At 46.8% G+C, this 25,080-nt stretch overlaps 3 protein-coding genes across 10 annotated transcripts; 1 reads left to right on the top strand and 2 right to left on the bottom strand.

Moving 5' to 3' along the window:
- Positions 1 to 8,704: 8,704 nt before the first annotated feature.
- On the bottom strand, positions 8,705 to 11,989 carry LOC127292576 (uncharacterized). Its single transcript, XM_051321998.2, has 11 exons — positions 11,630 to 11,989; positions 11,027 to 11,215; positions 10,875 to 10,928; positions 10,319 to 10,429; positions 10,138 to 10,200; positions 9,807 to 10,061; positions 9,559 to 9,705; positions 9,451 to 9,478; positions 9,256 to 9,326; positions 9,036 to 9,095; positions 8,705 to 8,947 (listed from the first exon to the last, which is right to left on the bottom strand). The coding sequence occupies exons 1-11, from the start codon at positions 11,882 to 11,884 to the stop codon at positions 8,879 to 8,881; spliced, it is 1,302 nt and encodes a 433-aa protein (XP_051177958.1). The 5' UTR covers positions 11,885 to 11,989; the 3' UTR covers positions 8,705 to 8,878.
- A 19-nt stretch (positions 11,990 to 12,008) lies between these two features.
- Positions 12,009 to 18,312, top strand: LOC127292575 (pentatricopeptide repeat-containing protein At4g21300). 8 transcript variants are annotated; one of them, XR_007845215.1, is made up of 5 exons: positions 12,009 to 14,672; positions 15,276 to 15,427; positions 16,258 to 16,402; positions 16,493 to 16,720; positions 17,928 to 18,312. XR_007845215.1 is itself a non-coding variant. In XM_051321997.1 (2 exons), exons 1-2 carry the CDS (start codon positions 12,009 to 12,011, stop codon positions 15,288 to 15,290), a joined length of 2,679 nt encoding a protein of 892 aa, XP_051177957.1. In that variant the 3' UTR covers positions 15,291 to 15,579. The 8 variants fall into 8 exon arrangements, 1 of the variants encoding a protein (XP_051177957.1); XR_007845214.1 differs by having other exon boundaries at positions 17,919 to 18,312; XR_011742476.1 differs by having other exon boundaries at positions 16,239 to 16,402; positions 17,919 to 18,312.
- LOC127292577 (uncharacterized) lies at positions 17,675 to 18,746 on the bottom strand. Its single transcript, XM_051321999.1, has 2 exons — positions 18,415 to 18,746; positions 17,675 to 18,071 (listed from the first exon to the last, which is right to left on the bottom strand). Exons 1-2 carry the CDS (start codon positions 18,574 to 18,576, stop codon positions 17,901 to 17,903), a joined length of 333 nt encoding a protein of 110 aa, XP_051177959.1. The 5' UTR covers positions 18,577 to 18,746; the 3' UTR covers positions 17,675 to 17,900.
- Between the last annotated feature and the right edge of the window lie 6,334 nt (positions 18,747 to 25,080).

Genomic DNA, 25,080 nt, shown 5'->3' with positions numbered 1-25,080 from the left:
AAGTGCTACTGCTGCAGTTGAGGGAAAATCACCAGTTTGAAGGGTATCAACAACTTGCTGACAACCTGACTGAACAATAATACGTGAGCACCCCACCTGATTAGCCAAAGCAATGCCCCTGGACACCGCTTGAGCTTCCAACGTGGATGCATCAATTGCATATTGAACCTTTTCATTGCATGCAGCGATGAAGCTCCCCATATGATCTCTGATTACTACTCCTATACCACCTGACAGATACTCAAGATTGAAGCTAGCATCCACATTAATCAAAACATAACCCTCCCTTGGTTTGGCCCAAACGCTTTGCTTCTTTATTGAGTTTTTCCTCAAGGATCTAATATTGTTTTTAGTAATCACTTGGATAGACATAGCAGCAACCGAATTTGTGGGGTACTTCTCTCCATGAATAAGTTGACGACGCATCCACCAAATATACCACGCAGCCGTCAAAATAAGCTCTCTCAACCCATCATCATGTTGATGTACTAAGAGCTCCTCAAGCACTGCACTACCTGCTCTGTCCACTATCATAGCTTCTTCTATTTTTTCTACCAGACCAAGCTTTCTCCATATGTCCAAAGCATGCTCACAACTAAACAACACATGTTTTATGTCTTCGCAATGAATATTACACCAGGGGCATTGGCTGGACACTGGGACATGCCGATTTGCTAGAACTGCATAACATGGAAGAATTCCATGGAGAGATTTCCAAGCAAATATTTTTACCTTTACCGCAACTGATGTTTTCCAGAGAATGTCCCAAACAATATTTTGGCTTGATTGCCCAGGTGCATAAAGGTCTCTTTCTTTTCTACCAAATTGGTATTTCCACTCATCGTGATAGGCCGATCCAACTAAGAAGAGAGAGTTCTTTGTGTACCTCCATGCAACAAAATCCTCGATACCGTTTGAAGATAGTGGTATAGCTAGAATTTTATTAGCATCAATAGACAAGAAATTTTCCCTTATCAGCTCCTCATCCCAAGATCCAGTGATTGGATTAATAAGTTCTTCAACTTTCGAAAGAACAATATTTCCTCTCGGTGAAATAACCAAACCATCATGATTATTAGGAATCCAAGAATCATGCCATATATCAATTTGCGAACCATCACCTACTCGCCATATACAGCCTCTGTTAAAAGTTTGGATACCCGCCAAGATGCTTTGCCATGTAAATGAGGCACCACTCTTCATTTTGGCCTTCAAAAGTTTCCCATCTGGGTAATATTTGGCTCGTAAAACTCGGGCACATAATGAATCAGGTTCCCTCAATAAACGCCACACCTGTTTTGCCAACATTGCAAGGTTAAAACTATGCAAATCTCGAAAACCAAGTCCCCCCCTCTTCTTAGGGATACACAACTTCCACCACGCAAACCAATGCATCTTCTTATCGTTGACATCATCACCCCACCAGAACTGCGATATTGCGTCCATAATTCCTTTACAAATATTTTTTGGAATTTTGAAAACAGACATCGCATAAACCGATATTGCTTGTGCCACAGCTTTAAGAAGAACTTCCTTTCCTCCCACAGATAGAGTTCTTTCCTTCCATCCCATGATAATTTTTTGCACTCTCTCAACCAAATATTTGAAACAATCACTTCTATCCACCCCTACCATAGAAGGTAGTCCCAAGTATTTGTCAGATATGGCCTCCGTCAAAATCTCCAAGAGGGTACAGATTTCCTCTCTTACCTCCACTCTAGTGTTTGGACTGAAGTAGACACTAGACTTGCCAACACTTTCTAGAGGGAATGGTTAAAAGAGGCCTTGATTCTGCCACACCGTCCTGGATGGTCCGTCGCCGCTCGGCTCCATGGTCGAGCTCGCCGTCGACGCCTATGTCCCGGGACGAGGTGATGAAGGGGGCCTTGCTGGCTGCCTCGAGGTGGGCGTCGTCCGCCCCATGTCACAGGAATCGAGGAGATGGGGAGAGCCGCGACAGCCGGCGTCCATGCCGCCCGCCCCCGCACGCACATGCCTCCTCCACCTGTCATGCTGCTCGCCGCCGTCCGCGCATAGCAGCACGTCGCAGCCTGCGCATGCCGCTCCTGCCGCCGCCCGTGCCCGCGCCGACACGCGCCCGCATGGGCATGTCACCGCTCGCGCCTGTCCTCCCCGGAGGAGGCCGGAATCGACAACGACGGCGGCGCCGGCGCTCGGGCAGACGAGCTCGGTGAGGTCAATTAGGGAAGCCCGTGACGATTCCTTGTACGGGACGAACGAGGAGGCGACGACGGCCTCATCCCCTCCCACCGCGCCGTCACCAGGTTGCCCACCGTTGCCGTGTCAACCAGGACTATCCTGGCGCCGCGGCGCGCTGTGAAGGACGTGCCGGAGGCGGGACTCGATGCGCCTGATCCGGGCCGGCTCGTGGATGGGCGCGCCGGTGTACTCTTCGCGGACGAAGACCAGCATGGCGACGCGGCCGCCGTGCTTCCACGCCCTCTAGGAAGCGTCATCTGGAGTTCTGGACCAGAGCTGCAACAGCGACAGTTCTCAGACAAGCGTAAGAGCTCGCTGCCGTCGGGGAAGTCGTACGGAACGTTGGAGCGCCCCGCGACTCCGGAAGCTCCGGCCGCCACCGTGGCCAGCCTGACGGGGCAGCCGTACGGCGCGCGTGAGGGCGGCTCAGCTCGCGAGGCTCGGGAGCAGTTGGCCACCATGCGCAGGCAGCGCAGCTCGCGCACTACGACAGCTCGCCCCGCCCCGAGCTCCGCTGCTGCCGCCACGCCCCGACCCGAGCTCCGCTGCCGCCACCTCGCCCCAATGCCGCCCTGACCAGAATCCTCTTATCCATCCACACCCGCGCGTGCACAGCAGCGGTGGTGTCGGCTGCCTCGAGGTGTGCGCGTGCACCCACGCGTGCACCGCAACGTCGCAGGCCACCGCCGCGGGCGTGCTTCGGAACTGCTCTCCGTATTCTGCGACGAGGGTGCGCTGTCCGCGCCGCCGCAGCAGCCAGCTCGCCGCCTCCCTCGGCTTCTCCACGCCGCGCCGCGCCGAGCCAGTCCGACGAGGAGGCGAAGGCCGCCGACGAGGACGCCGTCAACCACGCCGCCCGTCGTCGCTCTGGTCGCGCGCATGCGCCCTCCAGCTCGCCGCCCATCTCCGACCGCGGCCCCGCGTAGTCCGGCTGCGGCTGTGCCGCCTCTCCTCCCGCGCGTCCACGAGCGTGCCGCGCCTCGGCCGGCAGCTGCTCCTCTCCGCTACTTTGCCCCAGTTCCATCGTCGGTGGAGAAACAGATATGGACATGTGGTCCCGCGATGAGTACTGGCCATTGCTTCTTTTTTCATAGGCGGGTCCCACTACTGTATTCAGTTTGTATTCTAGAGTATCATCAAAACAAAAAAAACATCCACGTGGACCACTGCTTTGTGCTGGACCATTTAAAACGCGCCGCGTGGGCAGAGCACATACCGCCCGGTTCAACTAGTATGAGTTTTCCGTTGTTTAGCACCCTATTTTTGTTTTTCTGTTAACTTTCCCGCGTCAGTGAGAGGCCGGTGAAATTTCACGGATCACTTTTGATCTGTTTTTTGCCGGCTGTATTTTGGTGGGTACAGCGAAATGATGGCAGAAATATTAGAAATTCAACCGATGATCATGATAAGGGAACACTGAGGATCGTGCCTACAAACATTTTACAAATGTAAGCATATTGTGCGACGTTAATTTCACACATGACATTTGGGTTCCATGTACTTTATTTTATTTAGAAACACAGTATAAATGCAGACGCTCACATACACACGCATACACTCACTCTTATGAAAGGACATCCTACTCCTATGAGCACCTTCGGAAGACTGAGCTGGCGGATCGGATCTTCAAATTGAGGAAGTTACCACATGCGTCTCGTTGTTAACGGGAATATCGCCTCCCAATATTCCGCCTTTATAAGATACACAAATGTTAAACTTAGGTTTTGAAATCTTGTGGGCTGGGGATATAACCACCCTCTTAACCACCCAATCTCAGGTTGGTTCTTGGGTTCCATGTACTTTTGTGTACATTTTATTTCTTCCCCATCTACCAATTCTTTTTCACTCATGACTCATGTGGTGTTATTCCAGTGTATAAATATGGACAATGGGCGATGGAGAATTTGTTGTGCAAGCAAACAGAAACGCGAATGACCAGTGGCCCGGAAAATGTAACCACACGAGGGTGCAAAAAATCGACGGATTTTTGAATTTGTTAATTAAATATACTTTTTTTAATCGATGATCCCATTTGTTTACACCCTAACGAATCATATTCGCCTTTATTGCTATCATTTATTACGTCCATCCAAAAGCTTAAGGCTTATATTATTTTTACAAAGTCAAACTATACCAAGGTTGATTAAGCTTTTACCAAAAATCATTAACATGCAAAATACAAAATTAATAGTATTAAAAAAATAAGCCTTATGCTTTGGGATGAGGGTAGTATATTTGAATCATACATTTTGCCCCGCTTTACTTTGCCACTATAACATTTGCCCCCGTTTACATCGTACTTTTATCTCTATTTTTTGCCACTCTTTACGTTTTGCCTCTTTATTTTTTCGAGTACCCGCAGGAGATCTGCGAGTTTTGTATTTAGATAGAAAAGGGGTGGGCCAAAGCCCAGTACATGGTGAGAAACTACCATCCCCCGTGGCCACAGGCGGCCAGAGGGTTTGCATGGTTACCTAGCTATCTCCCAAAGTTCTACCCGTGGTTCTACGTCGGGCACGGCAAGCAATCCAGCTACGCCAAGAGGAGAGAATGTAAGCTAGCGTATGCGCTGCGGTCTCCGCCTTGCCGTGGAAGACACGCCCGTTCCTCTCGAGCCACAGAGAGCGAATGGTAAGCATAACCATGGAGTTTGCCTCCTTTAGCCTCGTGCCCCGCAGGTGGCTGACGGCCCCCGGCCACCAATCAGAGAGGCCCGTCGTTGGCGCAGGGAGGTGAAAATGTAGTTCCGCCTCGAGCCCTGCCCAGATGTGGTCCGCGTATGTGCAGAGTAAGGAGATGTGGTCGATGGATTCGTCAGCAGCTCCACATAGAGGGCAGGTGACTGTGCGATGGCAGCCCGTGGCGTGTGAGGCGGTCATCAGTCCAGCAGCGCCGTCGTAGGGCAAGCCACGCATGGATCTTGAATGCCATAGGGGCAAACGAATTCCATATGTTCCCCGCTCCCGCCATCGCCGTGGTACCCCATGCTGGATGTAGTAGGCCGATCGGGCGGAGAAACCACCATGGCTAGTCCACTTCCAATGGAAGGCGTCGTCCCCGTGACCGGTTGGTGTTCCGGCCACCGCAGCCCAAAGTTGGATGAACTGGACCACGACGTCGACCGATAGCTCACCCGAGATGTCCGTGACCCATGCATTTTGGTGCAGGGCCTGCTGCACCGTTCTTCGTTTCTGGAACCTAGGCTTGACCATGGCGAGAAGGGCCGGCGCGATTGCCGCGGCATTGAGTCTACCGATCCATGGGTCAAGCCAGAAGAGGACGGAGGCTCCATCTCCGACGCAGATGGTGACCGAGGCATTGAAGAGGTTGATGGCCGCAGGTGCTGATGTGAGGTCAAGCCCGGCCCAGGACCTATGGTGATCGGTTTTTTTTGAGCCAGATCCACTTAGCCCGTAGCGCCGAGTTGAGCATAGCCAGGTTGTGGAACCCCAGGCCTCCCAGGTGTTTTGGTCTGCAGACAAGGTCCCAGGCAACGAGGCAGCGCCCAGCGCTGGAGTCGCGGTCGCCCGCCCAGAAGAAATCCCGACGCTGTTTATCCACTGCCTGAAGAAACCAGGGCTCCATGTCGAGCGCAAGCAGTTGATACACTACGGAGGCAGTCATGATCGCATGCACGTAGGTGACCCTGCCTTCCTTCGTGAGGAGCCTGGCCTTCCAATGGGGCAATTTGGCAGCGAGTTTGTCCAGAACAAGCTCCAGGTCGCCTTTACGTAGCCGTCCGATGGAGAGCGGCAACCCGAGATAGACGCTAGGAAACTGCATCAAGGGGCAGGCAATGTCCGGGGCAATGTTGTCTACCATGGCGCTAGAGCAGCGGATGGGGGCGGCCGCACTCTTGGCAAGGTTGACGTGAAGCCCTGAGGCGCCACCAAAACAGCGTAGGATGGCGTGCACTGCTTGGAGATCACGGGGCTCCGGTCTTGCGAACACCACCAGATCGTCGGCGTAGAGCGAGATCCGGTGCTTGATCCCCGCTAGCCGCAGGCTTTCAAGGACGCCAAGCTGCTCCGCAAGGCGGAACATGCCCGCCAGAGCGTCCATGACGATGACGAATAGGAGAGGAGACAGGGGGTCGCCCTGCCGGAGCCCCCGGGCATGACGGAAGGCATCGCCGGCATATCCGTTGACCAGCACCTTGGTAGATGCCGATCGGAGCAGGAGCAGGATCCACCTGATCCAACGGTTGCCGAAGCCACGCTGCCGAAGGACGCATACCTTTGCCTCTTTATTATTAGTCCTTTTAACTTATTTTCGTTATATTTTTTTAACTGAAGAAGAGCTAAGAGACTACTGACAAATCACGTCATTGACACTATATTGTACGTGACAGAGGAGAGAAAATGCACCTCCTTGTCTGGAATTTATGAACTATCTGAAAAATTGTGCCAAACTTTCATGTGATCCTCACAATAATATATGTGCACAGATTGTGCTAGTTAATTTCACACATGCTATTGGGATCCTTCCATGATTTTCATAGTACATAAGTACATTTCACTTGATCAGATCTAGTACCAAGTAATATTTCACTCATGACTCCTCTGATGTTGTCTCCAGGTTCCTCTGTCCATATATACTAGTATTTTGGAGGGAAACAATGACAAATCCCCGTGTAAGCCAAGAGGAGAACCACTTACCTTGGGCCTAAAAATACATAAGGCCAAGCATCATCGTCTTGTGAATCCACTCGTGTCCTCTCCTCTCAGTTTCTCTGTTGGTAAGTAGCAGTGTACCACGGTAGAAGCAACTAATCAGCTAGCGTTATGTTCCTTTCGTGATGTCAAATCATGTTAGACTTTTGCCCATGTTTCTGAAGCTTCGACTAAGTGTTGGTTATCACTATATAGATACATAAAGAAAGTATTTCGGAGTGGGAGACATGAGGAAAACAAACATGGCTTGTATTCATCATTGTTGATGGCGGCGTGGCTGTTAGCATGACAATGAGTTCACGGACATGTAGACGAATCAGAGGAGGCACAAACAAATCAACGTAAGCACGAGCGTGGGTGAACTGTCACTGACAATTAGGGCTGGACAAGCGAGCTAGGCATGGGCGGAGTTTTGCTAACTCCCTTCACAGTGCTGACACCGGAAGCAAACTGGCATAAATACTAATAGGTGACGTGATAAGGGAACATTGAGGATTGTGCCTCTACACATTTTACACATGTTTTCTATAGATAAAGGAGCATAGCCTCAGTCTCTGTACCCAATGAATGCACACAACTCTTTGCTTTATTAAATTATTCGTAATGCCTCACAGGGGAATATAAAGATCAATTTGAAGCCACCTTTCTAGCGACAACTCGCTGTACCTACGATGAAGGGGTGACCAAGAACAAGGTCATACTCACTGACGGTACACCAACGCACATCATCCAAAAAGCAAAATCCCGAGGGTGTGCTATTGCACATGTACGGTATTGTGGGACGGTGATTTCACACATACTCCCCCTTTCATAAAAGCATATCGAAGATTTACCTAAATTCAAACATATCTATACACTATTAGATATATTTAAATTTAGATAAACTTGCAACATTTACTTTCATAGTACATTTTATTTTCTCCCAATCTACCATTATTTTTTCAGTCATGACTCCTGCTGTGTTGTTCTCGTGTGCATATATGGATGTGCAAGAAAAGAGAAATGGTAATGACCATTGGCCCGGAAAATGTAACCACGCAAGGGTGCATAAAATGGATCGATGTTTCAATTGGTTAATTATAAATACATATTTTTTTTATCGATGACCATTTTTGCAGACTAACGAATCATATTCGCCTCTATCTAGCTATCATTTATATTTTAGGGACTTTTAGTTTTTGCCCTGCTTTATTTTGGCACTATACAATTTGCCTCCATTTACTTTTATTTCTATTTTTTTGCCACTCTTTACTTTGCCTCTTTATTATTTGTCCTTTTGATTTATTTTTGTTAAAAAATATTATCTGAAGAAGCCATTAAGAGATTGCAGACAAATCACGTCATTGACGACATATGTACCTACCATCTTGCTAAATTCGAAATCCAAATTTAACTCTAATAAACATTGACACCATTGTACATGATGCATCTAACATGTCACAGATTTCAAAACTAAACTTGATGCACCATTTCTGCAGCAAGGTGGGATTTAGGGAGGAAGCTGTTTTGTGCCACCATTTACTTTGACCATTGATTAGACCAATAGTACATGGGGTTATGTACCACCGAAAATATACCATATGAAGCTTCTTTCTAATATAAATTCAATGGTATAACTTATGAGAAACATAACTACATTGTTGATCTAATTAACGGTCAAAGTTCAATCTTAGAATGTGTATGCCTCTTACATTTCAGGATGGAGGAGTAAATAAAAATCATATAAAGTGATCTATATATTCTTTAGAGCAACTCAAGACAAGTTACGCTGCAGATCAACCTATTAGGTGTCTGGAGATGTCACACAGAAATGAAACAATGAATCAGTATTTATTTTTCTCTGAAAAATGTTACAATGCTGACTGCCGAGTTCACAGAAAGTTGGTGTCTCAAAAGACAAAATCTCATGTTCTAATCAAATTTTGTTTTGCCTTAAGCTTGTAGAAACTCGAGTGTATATTGATAATTTTAGCAGGCTATTATTGTTAGACATTGAATCGGAAAAGCATCACATCTCCTTCCTGCACCACATATTCCTTCCCTTCCAACCTCAGCTGCAGTAACAGAGAGACAAGAAATAAACACATTTTCTTTTGTTTTTCAAGAGTTAATATTTAGTCACAGAAGATCAGATATCGTTACCACTCCCTTTTCTCTTGCTACTCCAAGAGAACCCGCCGCAACAAAATCATCATAAGATACCTGAGCCATGGTATGAGACCATTGTCAAATTATTATATAGAAAATACCAGAAAATAATAGCATAGTACATGAAAATATATGCAGTTATCTTTTGCTATTGTAGAACTCAAGAATGCAGATCAAAATTTAGTTAGTTAACATTTATGATCATAGAACTCACAGTTTCAGCTCTAATGAAGCCTTTCTGAAAGTCACTATGGATAACTCCGGCTGCTTGAGGTGCAGTCATGCCTATAACAGTAACATCCAAGACAACACATAGTTAAAAGTTTGTGCCTCTGGTAAAAAAAACATAAGGCAGTTCCAACAGTAGCTAATAAATTAGCAACAACACTGTGAGGATGATGAAAAGAACCTGCAAGAATGGTCCAAGCTTTTGTTTCCTGACAAAAGAAAAAATGGATTTGAAAGTTAGGATCAATAGCTGACGGATAAAATATCTTTAACAGCACAAGAGATTCACCTGCTCTCCAGTCGTGAAATATGTTCTTAAGCCCAAAAGGTTATACGTTGCTTTTACCAAATTGCCAAGCCCACTTTCAGTAACGTCAAGAGAATTTAGGTACTCTACTCTCTCTTCTAATGGTAGTTCAGACAGCTCAGCCTCAACCTGGTATGTAACTCCACAGTTTTGTTAGTTTACATAGATAATAAATTATGTAAAATTTACTGATGCCTAGGTCAATGCAGATGCTACCAGTTATCACAAACCTGAGCTGATATTGTAACAATGCCGGATTGCAACTCTGATGCTAGTTTGGCCACCTCTTTGACATGGGGATTTTTATCAGGTTCAGCAAGATCAGATTCTGCTACATTAGCAACATAAATGACAGGCTTCATAGTTAGCAGATAAAGATGTTGTACAGCTTCTTTTTCATGGTCAGCCAAATCAACAGATCTTGCAGGCTTTCCATCCAGAAGTGCCTTCAGAATCTTCTCCAATCCTGACCGTTCTGCATCTTCCTGAGAAGTGCAAACTGTTGGAATCTAGAACAAAACCCACCAAATAATGGTACAACATGAATATAACTTATCTTACCTTCACTTTCACTTGAGCATCTTTTGTTTTGCTCTTCTTCAGCTTATCTAATCTCTTCTCTATCTGCAGTTTTTACAAAATTGTCATGGTTAAGGTAAGGTATGAACATAACCCATAAATCCATATCCATAAATCCTCCATCATACAAAGCAAATGGATATGACGGTTTTCCCCAAATTACCTGTTCAAGATCACAAAATATCAGTTCTAGGTTAATCACATCAATATCTGACTTGGGATCCACTTTTCCATTAACGTGAACAATATCATCATCTTCAAAGCATCGCACAACCTGAAAATCAAATGAAGAAACGAATGGCTCTAAGTTAATCCTACAATGCAAAAAACCACTAGCCTATTATGTTTTTCAAGTTCTAACAGACAACATGTGAGGAAGCACAACAAGGAGGCAAGGACCAAGTCCCATCAATGATAGAAGGGCCATGAAACAAAAGCTATCATCGGATGTTCAAACATTGTACAACATCTTAACTGAAGGTAAAGGAAGAGAATTATGGTGATGTCAACTCGCAAATAAGAGGATACCGACAAAAAGGGTATGCAGCAGGATGTTCAAACACTGTAAAACATCTTAACTGAAGGTAAAGGGATAGAATTACGGTGATGCAAACTCTGCAAAATAAGAGGATACCAACAGAATGGGTGTGCAGACAAACACTGTAATTGAAAGTAAAGGTATAGTTCCAGATATTTGACAAGAAAGTCAGCAAACTGACCTGAAGTATCGAATCTACTTCACGGATGTTTGAAAGAAATTGATTTCCCAATCCCTGAAGTCAACAGTTAGGTGAACATCCTCGCATATAAACTAGACAATTATCAACATGCTATGTGCTGCATTAGGAGTAAAATGAAGAACAGTCGGTACCTCTCCTTTGCTTGCTCCTTTGACGAGGCCTGCAATGTCCACAAGCTCAATGGATGTCGGGACTGCCTGCTTGGACTTGCTTAATTTTGAGAGGACGTGCAAGCGAGGGTCGGGAATAGCCACGACACCAGTGTTTGGGTTTATGGTGCAGAAGGGAAAGTTGGCGGCTTGGGCTTTCCCATTTTCAACCTAACAACATTCATAACAGAACACACATTCAGTTATCACGAGGAAGAACATGCTGTGCATATGCCAACTGCATTTCTCATTGCGATAATACACGCTGCTGCACGAACTCAGACTATGCAGTGAGAGTAACACGACAGAAACAATAGTAAGTTCATCAACACACTCTTCAAAGTTAAGAAATGCAGACTATTTCAACTTTTGGCAAAGGCATCTCTATGCGGCAAAACATCGAACAGTTGAAATGCAGCATCATTGCCACCGCATACACAGTTCGCTTGCTATAAAAAGCAATGCACAAATCAAAAGATCTCCTCCGAAGAGCGATGTCGAAGGCAAATTCCCTGCTCCCCGCCCAACGAATCCTTCTCACGAAGTGCAAGCAACGGGTTCTTCTGTACTCAACTGGCTACTTACAATGGCGTTGAAGAGGGTGGACTTGCCGACGTTGGGCAGGCCGACGATGCCGGCGCGGAGGCTCATGCTAATCTTGGCGTTGCGGCCCGAAGAGAAGCGCCGCGCCGAGGTGCCGCCGATGCCTCGGCTGCGCTGCCAGCGAAAGAGGAGCGCGGAGGAGGCGCATGGTGAGGGCAAGGGCGCCGTCGCCGGCACAGCGGGCGTCCGCGTGAATCCCACGAACGCCGAGCCGAGGGCGCGGGACATCGTAGCCATGGGCGCCCGCCGGGAGAGCAGCAGCGCCGGCAGTGGGCGGTGGTGGCGCGGGAAGGAGACGGAGGCGTTCGGCGTGACGACACGAGGGACGAGCGCGAGATAGAACTAGAAGTAGAACGAAACGATGGATAGATGTCACGTGAGCGCCGCGTGCGAGTTGAACCTGAAACACTTCGTCCAACGCTTCGCGTGTCCCTCTTCGCCGCGGCGGCGCCCTCGCCGGCGTTGGCTCGCGATGCGCCGCCTCCTCCGCCGCCGAAGCTTCAAGCCACCGCAGAGGAAATGCCTACACGCGGCGTTCTCGACGGCGGCCTCCTCCGCGACGGCGACGGCGACGGCCGGGACCTGCGCCTACCGCCTGCTCGCGCTCCTCCGCGGCTGCGTCGCCCCTACCCACCTCCCGCTCGGCCTCCGAATCCACGCGCGCGCCGTCACCTCCGGCCTCCTGGCGGCCGCCGACGGCCCCGCCGCGCTCCAGACGCGTCTCATCGGCATGTACGTCCTCTCGCGCCGCTTCCGCGACGCCGTCGCGGTCTTCTCGTCGCTGCCACGCGCCGCCGCCGCGGCGGCGCTGCCCTGGAACTGGATCATCCGCGGGCTCACCATGGCCGGCCACCACCGCTTCGCCGTGCTCTTCTTCGTCAAGATGTGGGCGCACCCCTCCGCGCCGCTCCCGGACGGCCACACCCTCCCCTACGTCGTCAAGTCCTGCGCCGCGCTCGGCGCGCTCTCCCTCGGCCGCCTAGTCCACAGCACCGCGCGGGACCTCGGGCTCGACCGCGACATGTACGTCGGGAGCGCGCTGATCAAGATGTATGCTGACGCTGGCCTCCTGGGCGGCGCGCGCGAGGTGTTTGACGAAATGGACGAGCGGGACTGCGTCCTCTGGAATGTGATGATGGACGGGTATGTCAAGGCCGGTGACGTGACCGGCGCAGTGGGGCTGTTCAAATCCATGAGAGCGTCCGGTTGTGATCCCAACTTCGCAACTCTGGCGTGCTTTCTCTCTGTGTGTGCCGCCGAGGCTGACTTGATGTCGGGTGTGCAGCTCCACACCCTGGCGGTGAAGTACGGGTTAGAACCGACGGTGGCCGTGGCTAATACGTTGGTGTCAATGTACGGCAAATGCCAGTGCTTGGATGATGCCTGGAGGTTGTTTGGTCTGATGCCCAAGGACGACCTGGTAACCTGGAACGGGATGATATCCGGGTGCGTTCAGAACGGGCTTGTCGACGATGCACTGAGATTGTTTTGTGATATGCAAAAGAGTGGTATTCAGCCTGACTCAGTTACACTGGCAAGCTTGTTACCAGCTTTGACTGATTTGAGCGGTTTTAAGCAGGGGAAGGAGATGCATGGCTACATTGTCAGGAACTGCATGCACGTGGATGTCTTCTTGGTGAGTGCTCTGGTGGACATATATTTCAAGTGCAGGGATGTGAGGATGGCACAGAATGTCTTTGATGCTACAAAGACCATCGATGTCGTTATTGGTAGCACAATGATCTCGGGTTATGTTCTTAACGGGATGAGTGAAGCGGCGGTGAAAATGTTCCGTTACCTATTGGAACTGAGCATCAAACCTAACGCTGTCGTGGTAGCTACCATGTTGCCAGCATGTGCTAGCATGTCTGCTATGAAGCTTGGTCAGGAGCTCCATGGATACGTTCTAAAAAATGCATATGAAGGAAAGTGTTATCTGGAGAGTGCATTAATGGACATGTATGCAAAATGTGGTAGGCTTGACCTTAGTCATTATATCTTCTCTAATATGCCTGCTAAGGATGATGTGACGTGGAACTCAATGATTTCAAGCTTCGCGCAGAATGGGGAACCTGAAGCAGCTCTCGATCTGTTTCGTCAAATGAGTATGGAAGGAATAAAGTACAATAATGTGACCATATCTTCCATCCTATCAGCATGTGCAGGCTTACCAGCTATATATTACGGAAAGGAGGTTCATGGTATTATCATAAAGGGCCCCATAAGAGCGGACGTGTTTGCTGAGAGTGCTCTCATAGATATGTATGGCAAGTGTGGAAACTTAGAATTGGCTCTACGTGTTTTTAAATTCATGCCTGAGAAGAATGAAGTCTCATGGAATAGTATAATCTCTGCCTATGGGGCTCATGGTCTTGTTAAAGAGTCAGTGAGTTTATTATCCCGTATGCAAGAGGAAGGATTCAAAGCAGATCATGTAACATTCCTTGCTTTGATATCTGCTTGTGCTCATGCTGGACAGGTTCAAGAAGGACTCCGGCTTTTTCGGTGCATGACTGAGGAATATCAGATTGCACCTCGAGTGGAACACTTAGCTTGCATGGTTGGCTTATATAGCCGGGCTGGGAAGTTGGATAAAGCCATGCAGTTTATTGCCGACATGCCTTTCAAGCCGGATGCTGGTATTTGGGGTGCTCTTCTCCATGCTTGCCGTGTGCATCGCAACGTTGAACTTGCAGAAATTGCTTCCCAAGAACTATTCAAGCTGGATCCTCATAATTCTGGCTATTATGTGCTCATGTCCAATATCAATGCTGTTGCTGGACGATGGGATGGTGTGTCAAAAATGAGAAGATTGATGAAGGATAAGAAAGTTCAAAAGATACCTGGTTACAGCTGGGTAGATATTAACAATACCAGCCATTTATTTGTTGCAGCAGACAAAAGCCACCCTGATTCTGAAGATATTTACATGTCTTTGAAGAGCCTTCTTCTAGAATTAAAACATGAAGGTTATGTTCCCAGTGCAGACATATGTGATATGACGCAACCAGACAACATTGACCAGGTTGAGCAATGATTACTTTGCCAATCACTGTATACACCTTGCACTTCATATTCCAAACCCTTTGTTCAATCATTTAGCAGAAATCAGCAAGTATATGCTTTGCTTTGTTCTTAATACATTCTGTACCTAGAGGGATACAAAATACCAACTATTTGGATAAGGTACCACTGTTTTTCTAGCTTCATCATACTACGATATTGTTGATTCATCCATGCCAAACTTCATTAGACAGTAGGTCATACTTAAAGTGAGGAATAGATAGTAAATTCAGGAATCAGTATCGGTTATACCGTCAAGCCTATTAATAAGATGTCAAAATGTTACGTTTTCCTTAGCCTAGTTTGCAGGCTAGTTGAGATTTCCATTCTGGAATATGTATGGGATGCCTCTCTGCTATTGCGTGGCAAGGGATACATAAAAGCCATTTCACTCATGTATAGTTGTATAGTGGTTTGTTTGCTTGTCTATCCTGTTGCTATGTTCTCTAGAATCTAAGGTTGGGCGATTTAGAAGAATTATACATCAGTTAGTTCGTTTGTCTTCTCCATTGCAAGAGTATGCTAATGTCCTTTTTTGGCACTAATGTCTTTATCTTATTTGTAGGTAATGGCAATTTGATTGCAATGTTTCCGAATGGAAGCTATATGATGTGATGGTGAAACAATGAGAACTCCTTATTGACAAATTATTGTACAGAGCAAAGCAAGCTTCTGATGCAGTACAATTAACATTTGATGTTTCCATGTGAAAAAGTGGTGAGTTAACTTGTACATTTCTGCTAATACTAAGATACACACCAAGTGTGTGCTTGAGAAAAAGTATGTGCACATTAACTGAAACTTGCTTGTACATTAACTGAAAAGAATCAAGAAGCAGTAGCACCCAGCTCCTATTTTGTTTGTTTGTCTCTGATCTATTGCCGGAAATCTTATTTGCATTTTTCTCCTTGTGTCTAACTCATATTAGATAAGTTATACTACCTCTGTCCATAAAAGGATGTCGCAAGTTTGTCTAAATTTGGATGTATCTAGACACAGTTTATACAGATACATCTGAATTTAGATAAATATCTGACATCCTTTTATGGACGGAGGGAGTATTTTTTTTAAATCATACTTTTCTACAGAAAATCAAATGACTCCGTGGAATATGCTGATATATTTGGTCATGCATCTCCAGTACATAGGCGCAGCTTTGTTCTGATCAGCATATTTCGTATAATTTGTTGAAGACTCGATACTGTCAATGGTGACAATTTACTCCTCGGACTATTGAAGTTATGTCGTCTATCTTACAAGGCTTTTCAATCTTGAACTTGAACAGCACAGTTCTATGTTTGCACCATAACTGTTCTAGATGATATATATGAGAATAAAATGTAGAAGTGCTATCCTGGATAGATGAATCTATGTATTTGGTGTATGGATTGTGCAAAACCTGGTCATTGTTGTTAAGTGACATGGAAAAAAAATCATTTTGTTGTTTTTTTAGCACCTCTGGTTAACCATGTTTTCTGTCATTATCTAAACATAGAACATGTTGTGGCATTGGCATGTTTGAAATCAGGTTAACAAGCTTGATGCAGGTTAACATCGTGGTATCAGTCTGCTGAAAGAAAAAAAACGTGAAATACATTATACATTCGGCTGATGTTCTGGTTCATAGTTTTTAAGCTTGAATCTGAACAGGAGCAATGTCGCATGCTCAAGTTTGGCATACTTTATCTCAAGGTCAATTTGCACGACATAAGATCACACTCCTTTAATTCTGAATTTCTGCAAGGGAATCTTAATTCATACGTCATCGTCCACCATTTTCAGATCATTTTGGAAGCTTCTCGTATCTGTGCAACAAGACTTTGGGGATTTCTTGTCGCATTGAGCATTTTGTCCAAGAATTGAATGAACTGGCGATCTTCATGAGAAACCTGTGGATTTCAAAATCTACCGATATTATCTTGGTCATGCACCATTACAGATAAAGAGCATTAATAAATAGGCAAACTCATCAAAAGAAGGAACATATACATGGTATTTGTTCCTTCGGAGGTACGTGCAACTACCAAACAGTCTATAGTTAACAAACCTGTTACCATTTACATCAAGTTTGTTTCATGACTACCACATAATTGGAATTGAAGCTGGAAATAAAATTCTGAATAATGTTTGCATTCATTTGCTCAATTAAAAAGCCTTCATCTAGCAATTAATTTAGTAAGAGAAACAACTGGAAGATGAAATCATCAGTATTGGTTGTACCACAGTTAGAATTGCATATCACTTTTTCTTGCCCTTCAACAAAGGTAAATAAAAGACACAACAACCTGGGAGAAATGTGGGGTAAAGAGCGAACACTCATGCACAGCAGCTCCGATGTCATGCTTGTTCCCCTCTCCTAGTTTTCTCGTGCCCTACGTACTCATGTAGCAAAAGAATAGATTTGTCCAGGGTGGAGCAGTAGATGCGTGCAAGGTATCATATCTTGTCGGGTCATGGAAGACACCGGTGGCCCTATTTCAATCCACTGGGCATATGAATTTGTTGACTGGTAATACAGCACCGGTCGAACTTTGATGGAACACAATTGGTTTTTTCGTTGATTTTTCTGTTTTAGTTCACACTGGCTACTAGGTAATCATAGCTCTTGTTTTTCTTTTTTTTTTCCTTAGGAAAAGACAAGGTAATTAACAACCCACATGTGATACCTAAGCACTAAGCATAGCTTCCAAGTTCCTTGGCTTTGCCATGTTGCCTAACATTCCACGAGCTCAGAGACATCCATTAATATTCGTAAGTTACAGCTTTTTTGTTGCCTTCTGTAGTCAAGCATAGCTTCAGGTGCGGTGTTAGTACTGTGAAAACATGTGCGTGTTTTAGTTGGAAAAATGCCGTAGGCCATATGCTCACTGGTCAGCCGCTTCTCTTAATGCCTACCAATAGCAGGTAACCTGTTGAGATATCCTGAATAGAACATGGAGTAGCAGTTAATCTGTTGGCCATATATTTGTTTTCTTAACAGGTTCCTGCTTCTTCCATGGTAATGAAATCAGTTACAGGAATTAAAACATGAAATACATAATACTTTTGACATCTGTGGATGTTCTTGTTCATATTCTGAACCTGAACAATACCAATCTCACATGCTCATGGTTGACACAATTTATCTCAAAGTCACTTTACATAACATAAGATCACACTGCTTTAACTTCTGCATTGCTGTAAGAGAACCTCATATGTCATCATCCAGTATTTTCAGATCATTTGGAAGCCTCTCACGCTGTATCCGTGCAAGACTCTGGGGATTTCTTATCGCGTCCAGCATCCTGTCCAGGAACTGAACGAACTGTCGATCTTGATGAGCAACCTGTGGATCTGAAAACCTATCGAGGGTATCTTGATCCTGCACCATGAGGAGCAAAGCGCATCGATAAATAGATGAACTCTTCAAGATAAGCAATACGTTGGAGTAACAAACTAATAACCATGTACGGAAAATAGAAGTGCATATCCATTCAGAGGTATGTACAGTGACCATATGTAGGTAACTGGAATTTCAACAGTGCACTAGACACCTAACTTCAAAAGAAGAAAAATCAGGGGTTCTCTTATTAGATCGGTGAAAGAAAACTGAGTTGATTTCATGAGGTTGCCGCAAATGATGATTGCCTAGCATACACTGCCCTGCAACTGGGTAACAAAAAGACGCAGCATCCTGGGAGAAATCTGTGGGGTAAATGGCCAACCTTGACTGCGTTGTCAGCACAGGCGGTGCTGCAGAATGAGCGGTTGCTCGCCGGAGAAAGGAGAAGTCCAAGCATGTCCCGGCGGCTGAGCAGCTGCGACCGATGGCCGGTGGCGAGCTGGCCGATGGACCGGATCCTTCCAAGCACCAGCTTGGACGCCATGTTTGTTCTCCTGTCTCCTTAGTTTTCCCCTTCTCCAAGTAGTTTGGTAGGAATGGAATGAATAGATTTCTCCAGGGTGTCGTAGGAGTAGCAGTACGCAAGGTATCACATTCGCATCTCGACCCTGGCGGGTCATGGAAGGCGTCGGTGGGCTGGTGGCCTCGTTTGAACCGACTGGGTCATATGAATTGTTGACCAGTATTTCAATCAGACTGGTGGAAGCTTTGAGCGCGTCTGGAGACGATTGGACTTTTCTTGACTTTTTTTTTTCCGACACAATTGGACTTAGTAATACAACAACTGTGTATACCTGTTTTTCTAAGTACTTACACTTGTTACATATGACAATTATTAGGAGTAATCAACGAAACGATGGACAGAAGGATAAGTGTGGCGTCCCAAGTTTAAGTCCCGGAGGTGCTCATAGGGGTAGGGTGTACGTGTGTGCGTTCATAGGGGTGAGTGTATGCGCGTGTATGTGAGCGCCTGTGTTTGTACTGTGTTTCTAAAAAAAAAAGTTTAAGTCCCGGGTCTCCGGCCTTGCCATGTTTGCGGGCATCTCCAACGGGGTGACGCTGACTTCAGTCGGGGCGACGCATAGTGAGAGGGGGGGGGGGGGGGGGGGGGGTTGTGAGTTCTGCGTCGCCATTAATCCCCGCTCAATAAGACCCCTGCATCTGCGCTAAGGATCTCCAACCGGTATGCGCCATTCATCTCTACGACTGAGCCATCAGCAATCTATCTTTGCCATCGGACACCGATAGCGAGGGGAAGCCATCGGGATGACGCCATTGGTGAGATAGAGCTGCCATGCCGAGCAGCTCTAGCTCCCCGCCGACGGGCGACCAGGAGGAGGAGGGGGAGGCCGTTGCCGACGACGGCCAGGGCGAGGAGGAGGATAAGGAAGAGGATGAAGATGCAAGGTGGAGACGACTGGAGGTGGAGGAGGCAGCCGAGGAGGCGGCGGCGGCAAAGAAGGAGCCAAGGGCCCGGGCGAAGGCGTAGGCGCAGCATGCGTGCACCGACGACGACAAAGACGCCAATGACTACTCGTCGGAGGGGGACATAAGCTCGTTGAACCCGTCGACCGACACTAGCTCTTCCGAAGAGGTGATCAGTAAGAAGCGCCTCCGTGAAGAAGAAGACGACGCACGAAGCGCCTCCATGAAGAAGACGACGACACAAGAAGCGTAGTTTGTATGTTTGTATGTTTAATTTATTTCAACATGTTGCACTAATTTCAAACCTCAATTCTACATAGAAACGTGAATATCTTAATTGTGTCTATCACGGATAATCTTTACCTGGGGATCATTTCGGTGTCTATGGCCCGACGCAAACGGACGCAGCCGATCGATTTGGCATCCGATTTGCGATGCCCTAAATTCCACGGCCGTCACCTAAAAAAAAAAATTCCATGGCCGTCCGATCGCAACTGTACCGAATACCACGTTACAGCTTTTTTTAATAATTTATACCATATTGTACAAGTCCATCTGTAGCCGGTCGCTGTCTTGTTTTTAGGTCTGCCAGGCGATGGCGGCTTGGCGGTGCCTACTCCGTCGGATCTCCGACTCGCCGGCGCCCTTCAGGTCCCCGTCGGCAGTTTGGCGCCAGCCACCGGCAGCATGGACGAGGGCTCGATCTGTTTCGTCCGACCGGCCGGGGTCTGGTTCGGATATCCAGCCGGGCGGCGCAAAGCCCAACCGGCGGCGTCGGCCGGCAGCAAAGCCAGGGACGAAGGGGCACCTGTACGTGGCGCTAGAGGACCACGAGGAGAAGGGTTTCGCGATCCACAAGCTGGACATTGACGACGACGTCCACTCCGGTTGTACGGATGAGCTCCAACTCTTTCCCTCCCCCACTCCCGTTCAACTCTGAGAGCATCACTGCCCATGCCGTCCACCCCCGCCGGCGCACCTTCTTGGTCTCCGTGTCCTGCGACTGCGATGCGATGCCAGGCACCTTCTCCTATGGGAAGGAGAGTGGCCGGTGGCGGTGCCGTGGTGACTGGATGCTTCCGTTCAAGGGCCCCGCATGCTACGACCGCGATCTTGACGCGTGGGTTGGGCTCTACCTTGACCCTCACGGCGAAGACGCTCGTCGTAATAGAAACGCTGCGGACGACGATGTTGACTACCACCTCTGTGTGTCCCGGGTCACATCAGCCCGCCGCGGCCAGCCGCCGGAGTGGAAGAAGGTTAGCATCGAGGACCTCTCGGTCTTCCACTCGGACGACGCGCCCTGGTGGGGCTCGGACGTCAAGGTCCAGCTCCTCTACATGAGGGAGCGCCGCGAGTACTGCCTCGTGGAGTACCTGGACAACCATGCTCTCTGCCTCACCGTGTTTCGGCTCAGCTACAGTGACGACGGGGAGCTCATCGTCGCGTCTGACCAGCCTGCTCGCTCTTACGAGATGCCCACCTACTACAAGGAATGTTTTGATGACACGGATTGCGGTGACCCAGCATACCACTGCATGTTGTAGTATACAAGTCGTTGATATGATCTTTGTAAAGGGACTTCTTCACAAATTGTCATATCCCTCAGAGTGGTACAACAGAAACATTGCAGGTCATAACACTCCACATATTATTACAAACATTGTCTTAACAAGTTGGTATTCTCACAGCTCTTATGAGAACACCCTAAGATACTACCTAAGTACGATTACAACTTATAACCATCTATAAAAGAGAGCTCAACAGCTTATTTAGGTAAGTTCTACGTTGTTCGGCTCTATGATGCTAGGGTTTATCACTACTCCTCCACCTTCGTGTCATCGGGTCCGTAGACTATCCCATAGTCTACTCCTTCCACTCCGCCGGTAAGATCGGGTTCCTCGTAGACCAGCTCGTAACTTCCTTCTGGTGCTCCATCGTTGATGACCTCCACTTCCGGATCACAGTCTAGCAAGGGTGTCGAAAGAAAGTGAGTATAGAGGTACTCAGCAAGTTCTAAAAGAGTAAAAGGTGTTTGATGCACTAGCTACGACCATTGATCAGGAAATCGCATGTCAATGCATGTTTTGCAATCATTTCTTCAAAAGGTTGCTTTTATTATGAAAACTATGCCCGTCAGTCTTCACATGATGACCAGAACTTCATGGAGTTCCTTTCCTGTCGCGTTCGCAGTTCCCTTCCCGGAACAAGGAGTGACAGCCACAATTTGATACACTCTGCAGAGGTGCGTTACTTTTCCCACAAGAGATCTCACCCTTTTTGCCATCCGCAGGGACTTGCCCCCGTTCACACTTCCTTTGGTGTGAGGCCAGGTATAAAGATCCAAGCCCACACCGCCTTCTCCGCGACTGCAAACCCACCATTTTGTCCACCCGTACACCCCCAGTAGACTTCTCCCGATAATACGGCTTTACTCACGGTGTACTTTGGACAATCCATCATAGACCGTAGAGCTAACATCACTAATGGATGGGGATTTAAAAGGCTATCCCAACCTACGGCAGTGCCTCCAACACCCCGCAGCTCTACCAGTCCGTTGGCGTGCAGAAGGGAAAAGATACGGCTGGCTTCCCTAGAGCCATTATAGATCTCATGGTTAACGCGGTTTGTACGGCGCTAGAATCACTGGACGGCATTGGTGGTTAATCCTAGGTTAATATAACCATGCAACGAAACCTCCACCATATCAACACATACCATGGTTCCATTGCCAGCCACATAGTCATATTCATAGTTGGAAAGTAACATTTTATTTGCGATGCAGGAATGATAAGTATATAGCTTTGCATTAAAGTAATAGAAAATACTCAAGTTGGTATGAGCAAGGGTGAACTTGCCTGTGGACTGCGAGATAGTGCAGTTCAATGCAGTTGATGGAACCTGGACCTCGGGTTCTGTAAGAAGCATCATTGTCCGGTAAGGACAACGTTATAAAATCCAAATAATGCAATCATTGATGTATTATTTTATGTTGAATCCCTTTACCCCAATGAGTTATTGCAATTTAGGGTTGAGTTAAGATTTATGCCTTGGGCAGTAACTTGCAATTGCTTTAATGTGTAAACCACTTTAATTCTCATAAAGTAAAATAATTCAAAGTAAAACTACTTTACTTGGTGATTCATTTTTTATTCCAAAAATGAGTTGAAATAATAGAGTCGTCTCTATATTTTTGGAATAAATAGGGAATAGAGTATTTTTCTTTGAAAAATACCTTTCTCAATAGAAATGACTTGGAATAATAGAATTTCATTTTGAAATGTTTGAGAATAAGTATTTGAACTTATTTGATATTTTTCCTTGATTTTTAAATACAAGGAAATAATAGTTTGGAATTCCAAGTTATTATTTTAAATTCATCAAATTCATAAATTTGAATTTGTTTCTTAACTTCTATTTCATATTTTATTCTGGTTAAGAATAATTTTCATTCACTAATCCAATTTTAATGGATTTTTAGAGTTGTATTTTATTTACTAAAAATTGGTGAAATTCTGGCCTTTTTCTTATTTGTAAAATGACCAGAATACCCCTGGCCCCTATTGGGCCAGCCCACGAATTAAGGCCCATGGGATAGCCCACTAAGGTGTGTCCCATAACGGGTCAGTGGCGCCGAAGCGGCCCACCTCGCTCACTTACTCGTCTCTCTCACTCGCTCGCCCTAACCCTAACCTCTCGCGACGCCCGTGGCGATGGCGTCGCCGCCATGGCCGCCGCCGTGCTCCGGCCATCTCCGTGCTCCCCTGCCTTAGCCACCTACCAGATCTGGACCGCCGCGAGACGATCTATCGATCTGTCCGCGTGGTTTCTCCGATTACCTCCTCTCCTGGCGAATCGCCGCCTCTCTGGATCCACTGGAGAATCGCCTCGGCGATTTGGTGGTCGCCGGCGAACTCTCGTCCTCGCCGTCGACGTGCGCGCCCCTCTGAGACCGACATGGTGCGGTGCTGCTTGCAGTACCAGTGCCGTCGTCTCCGTGCCGTGCTGCTGTGGTGGTGTTCGTGCTCGTCGGCGTAACGCCGGCGTCTACCCTGGGTCTTGCAGCTGCTATGGCCGCGCGAGCACTGCCTCGCCATGCCATAGCCTCTGCCACCAGGCGCATGTAAGTAATCTGCTCCTTCTCCTTCTTCTCTCCATGCCTGTGCGCCTCCCAAGCTACTGTGCTTCTTCTTCCTCCTGTTATACTGCTCTCTGGCGATCCTGTGATCACACAAAGCCTTGCAATTGCTGCCTAAGCTACCTGTGCTTCCATTTTCTGCAAGCTATAGCCATTTTACCAGTCTCTGGTACTGGCCAGTGTTGCTTTGCTTGCTGTACATGCCATTTGTTGCTTGCCTACTTCTCCTAGCATGCTCTGATCTTGCTATGCTATGTTGTGCTTGCTTATGAGCTTGTTATGCCATGCTGTTCATACTTATGGGCTTGCGATGCTTACTGGCAATCTACACTTGCTTGTCTAGGTATACTGCTGTGCATCAGTGACACTTGTGAGTGCCAGTGGTGTGCTTCTGTGCTTCCTGTGTGAGCCATTGATCCATTGGATCAACCATTTCTTGTTGGCTAGCTTATCTGTGTGGCTTGACTTGATTCAATTGATCCATTTGATCAATTAAATGTCAGTGATTGGTTGCTGATTAATTCTGTGGCTAAGTGAATCATTTTCCTTGTTGATGCTGATGCTCAAACATCACTATGCTTAATGTGTTCATGTGCTGTTGCTTATCCTAACTCACTGGACTTGATCCAGTGGCTATGATGCAGTGACTTGTGCTGTGTTGCCTCACAGTGTGCTACTGTCAATAAATAGCATGGATCTGTTTTATATTCATGCTTGAATAATTAATTCATGATGAACTGCTTATGCAGTGATGATTTAAATGACTTGCTTGCATATGAATTTGCTGTTCATGATTATTTAACAAGCAAATGAATCTGAATCCAATTCTGGATGATGATGTTCTATATTTGGCTTTAGTTTAACTGGTGCTAATTTTGATGTGACCTCAGTAGCCTTGCTACTGATTGGTTGCTCACCTATTTGGTTGGAGCTTGTGGCTACTCAACTTTGCTTGCATATTTGGGGATCATACTAGATATGAATGCCAATATGCTTGCCTGTGATGAAATCTAGGGTTTAACTGATGGTTATGTGCCTAGGAATTTTCTGTGTAGTCTTTACTAGCTGCTAATTATTGTAACACATCTATTGGTGCTATGTGTGCATCAGATCTTGCTTCTGTGCACAAGATCTGTATCTGGATGGTTTCTATTTTGGTGGCTTTTAGACTAGCAATGATACTTGGTGAAAACCAAGTGATGATTCACCCTATTGAGCATCTGCTCAACCCCCTGACTGTGTTATGCATGATTTATGGATTAGATCCATTGGATCTTTTTCAGGAACTAGGTATACCTTGTTCCAGCTCCTAGAGTGAGATATTGTGTTTATGCAGACTTGTGGTTTGTGTCACAGCCCTTCACCTCTACTCTTGGTTGATCTTCTCAGGTCACCATGATTTCTGGTGGCTGAGTGGTTGTGTGT

Source organism: Lolium perenne, chromosome 4 (assembly GCF_019359855.2).
Source record: "Lolium perenne isolate Kyuss_39 chromosome 4, Kyuss_2.0, whole genome shotgun sequence".
Lineage (NCBI taxonomy): Eukaryota > Viridiplantae > Streptophyta > Magnoliopsida > Poales > Poaceae > Lolium > Lolium perenne.
Note: the sequence above shows the minus strand (reverse complement) of the source record. Positions and strands in the feature narration are given on the sequence as shown.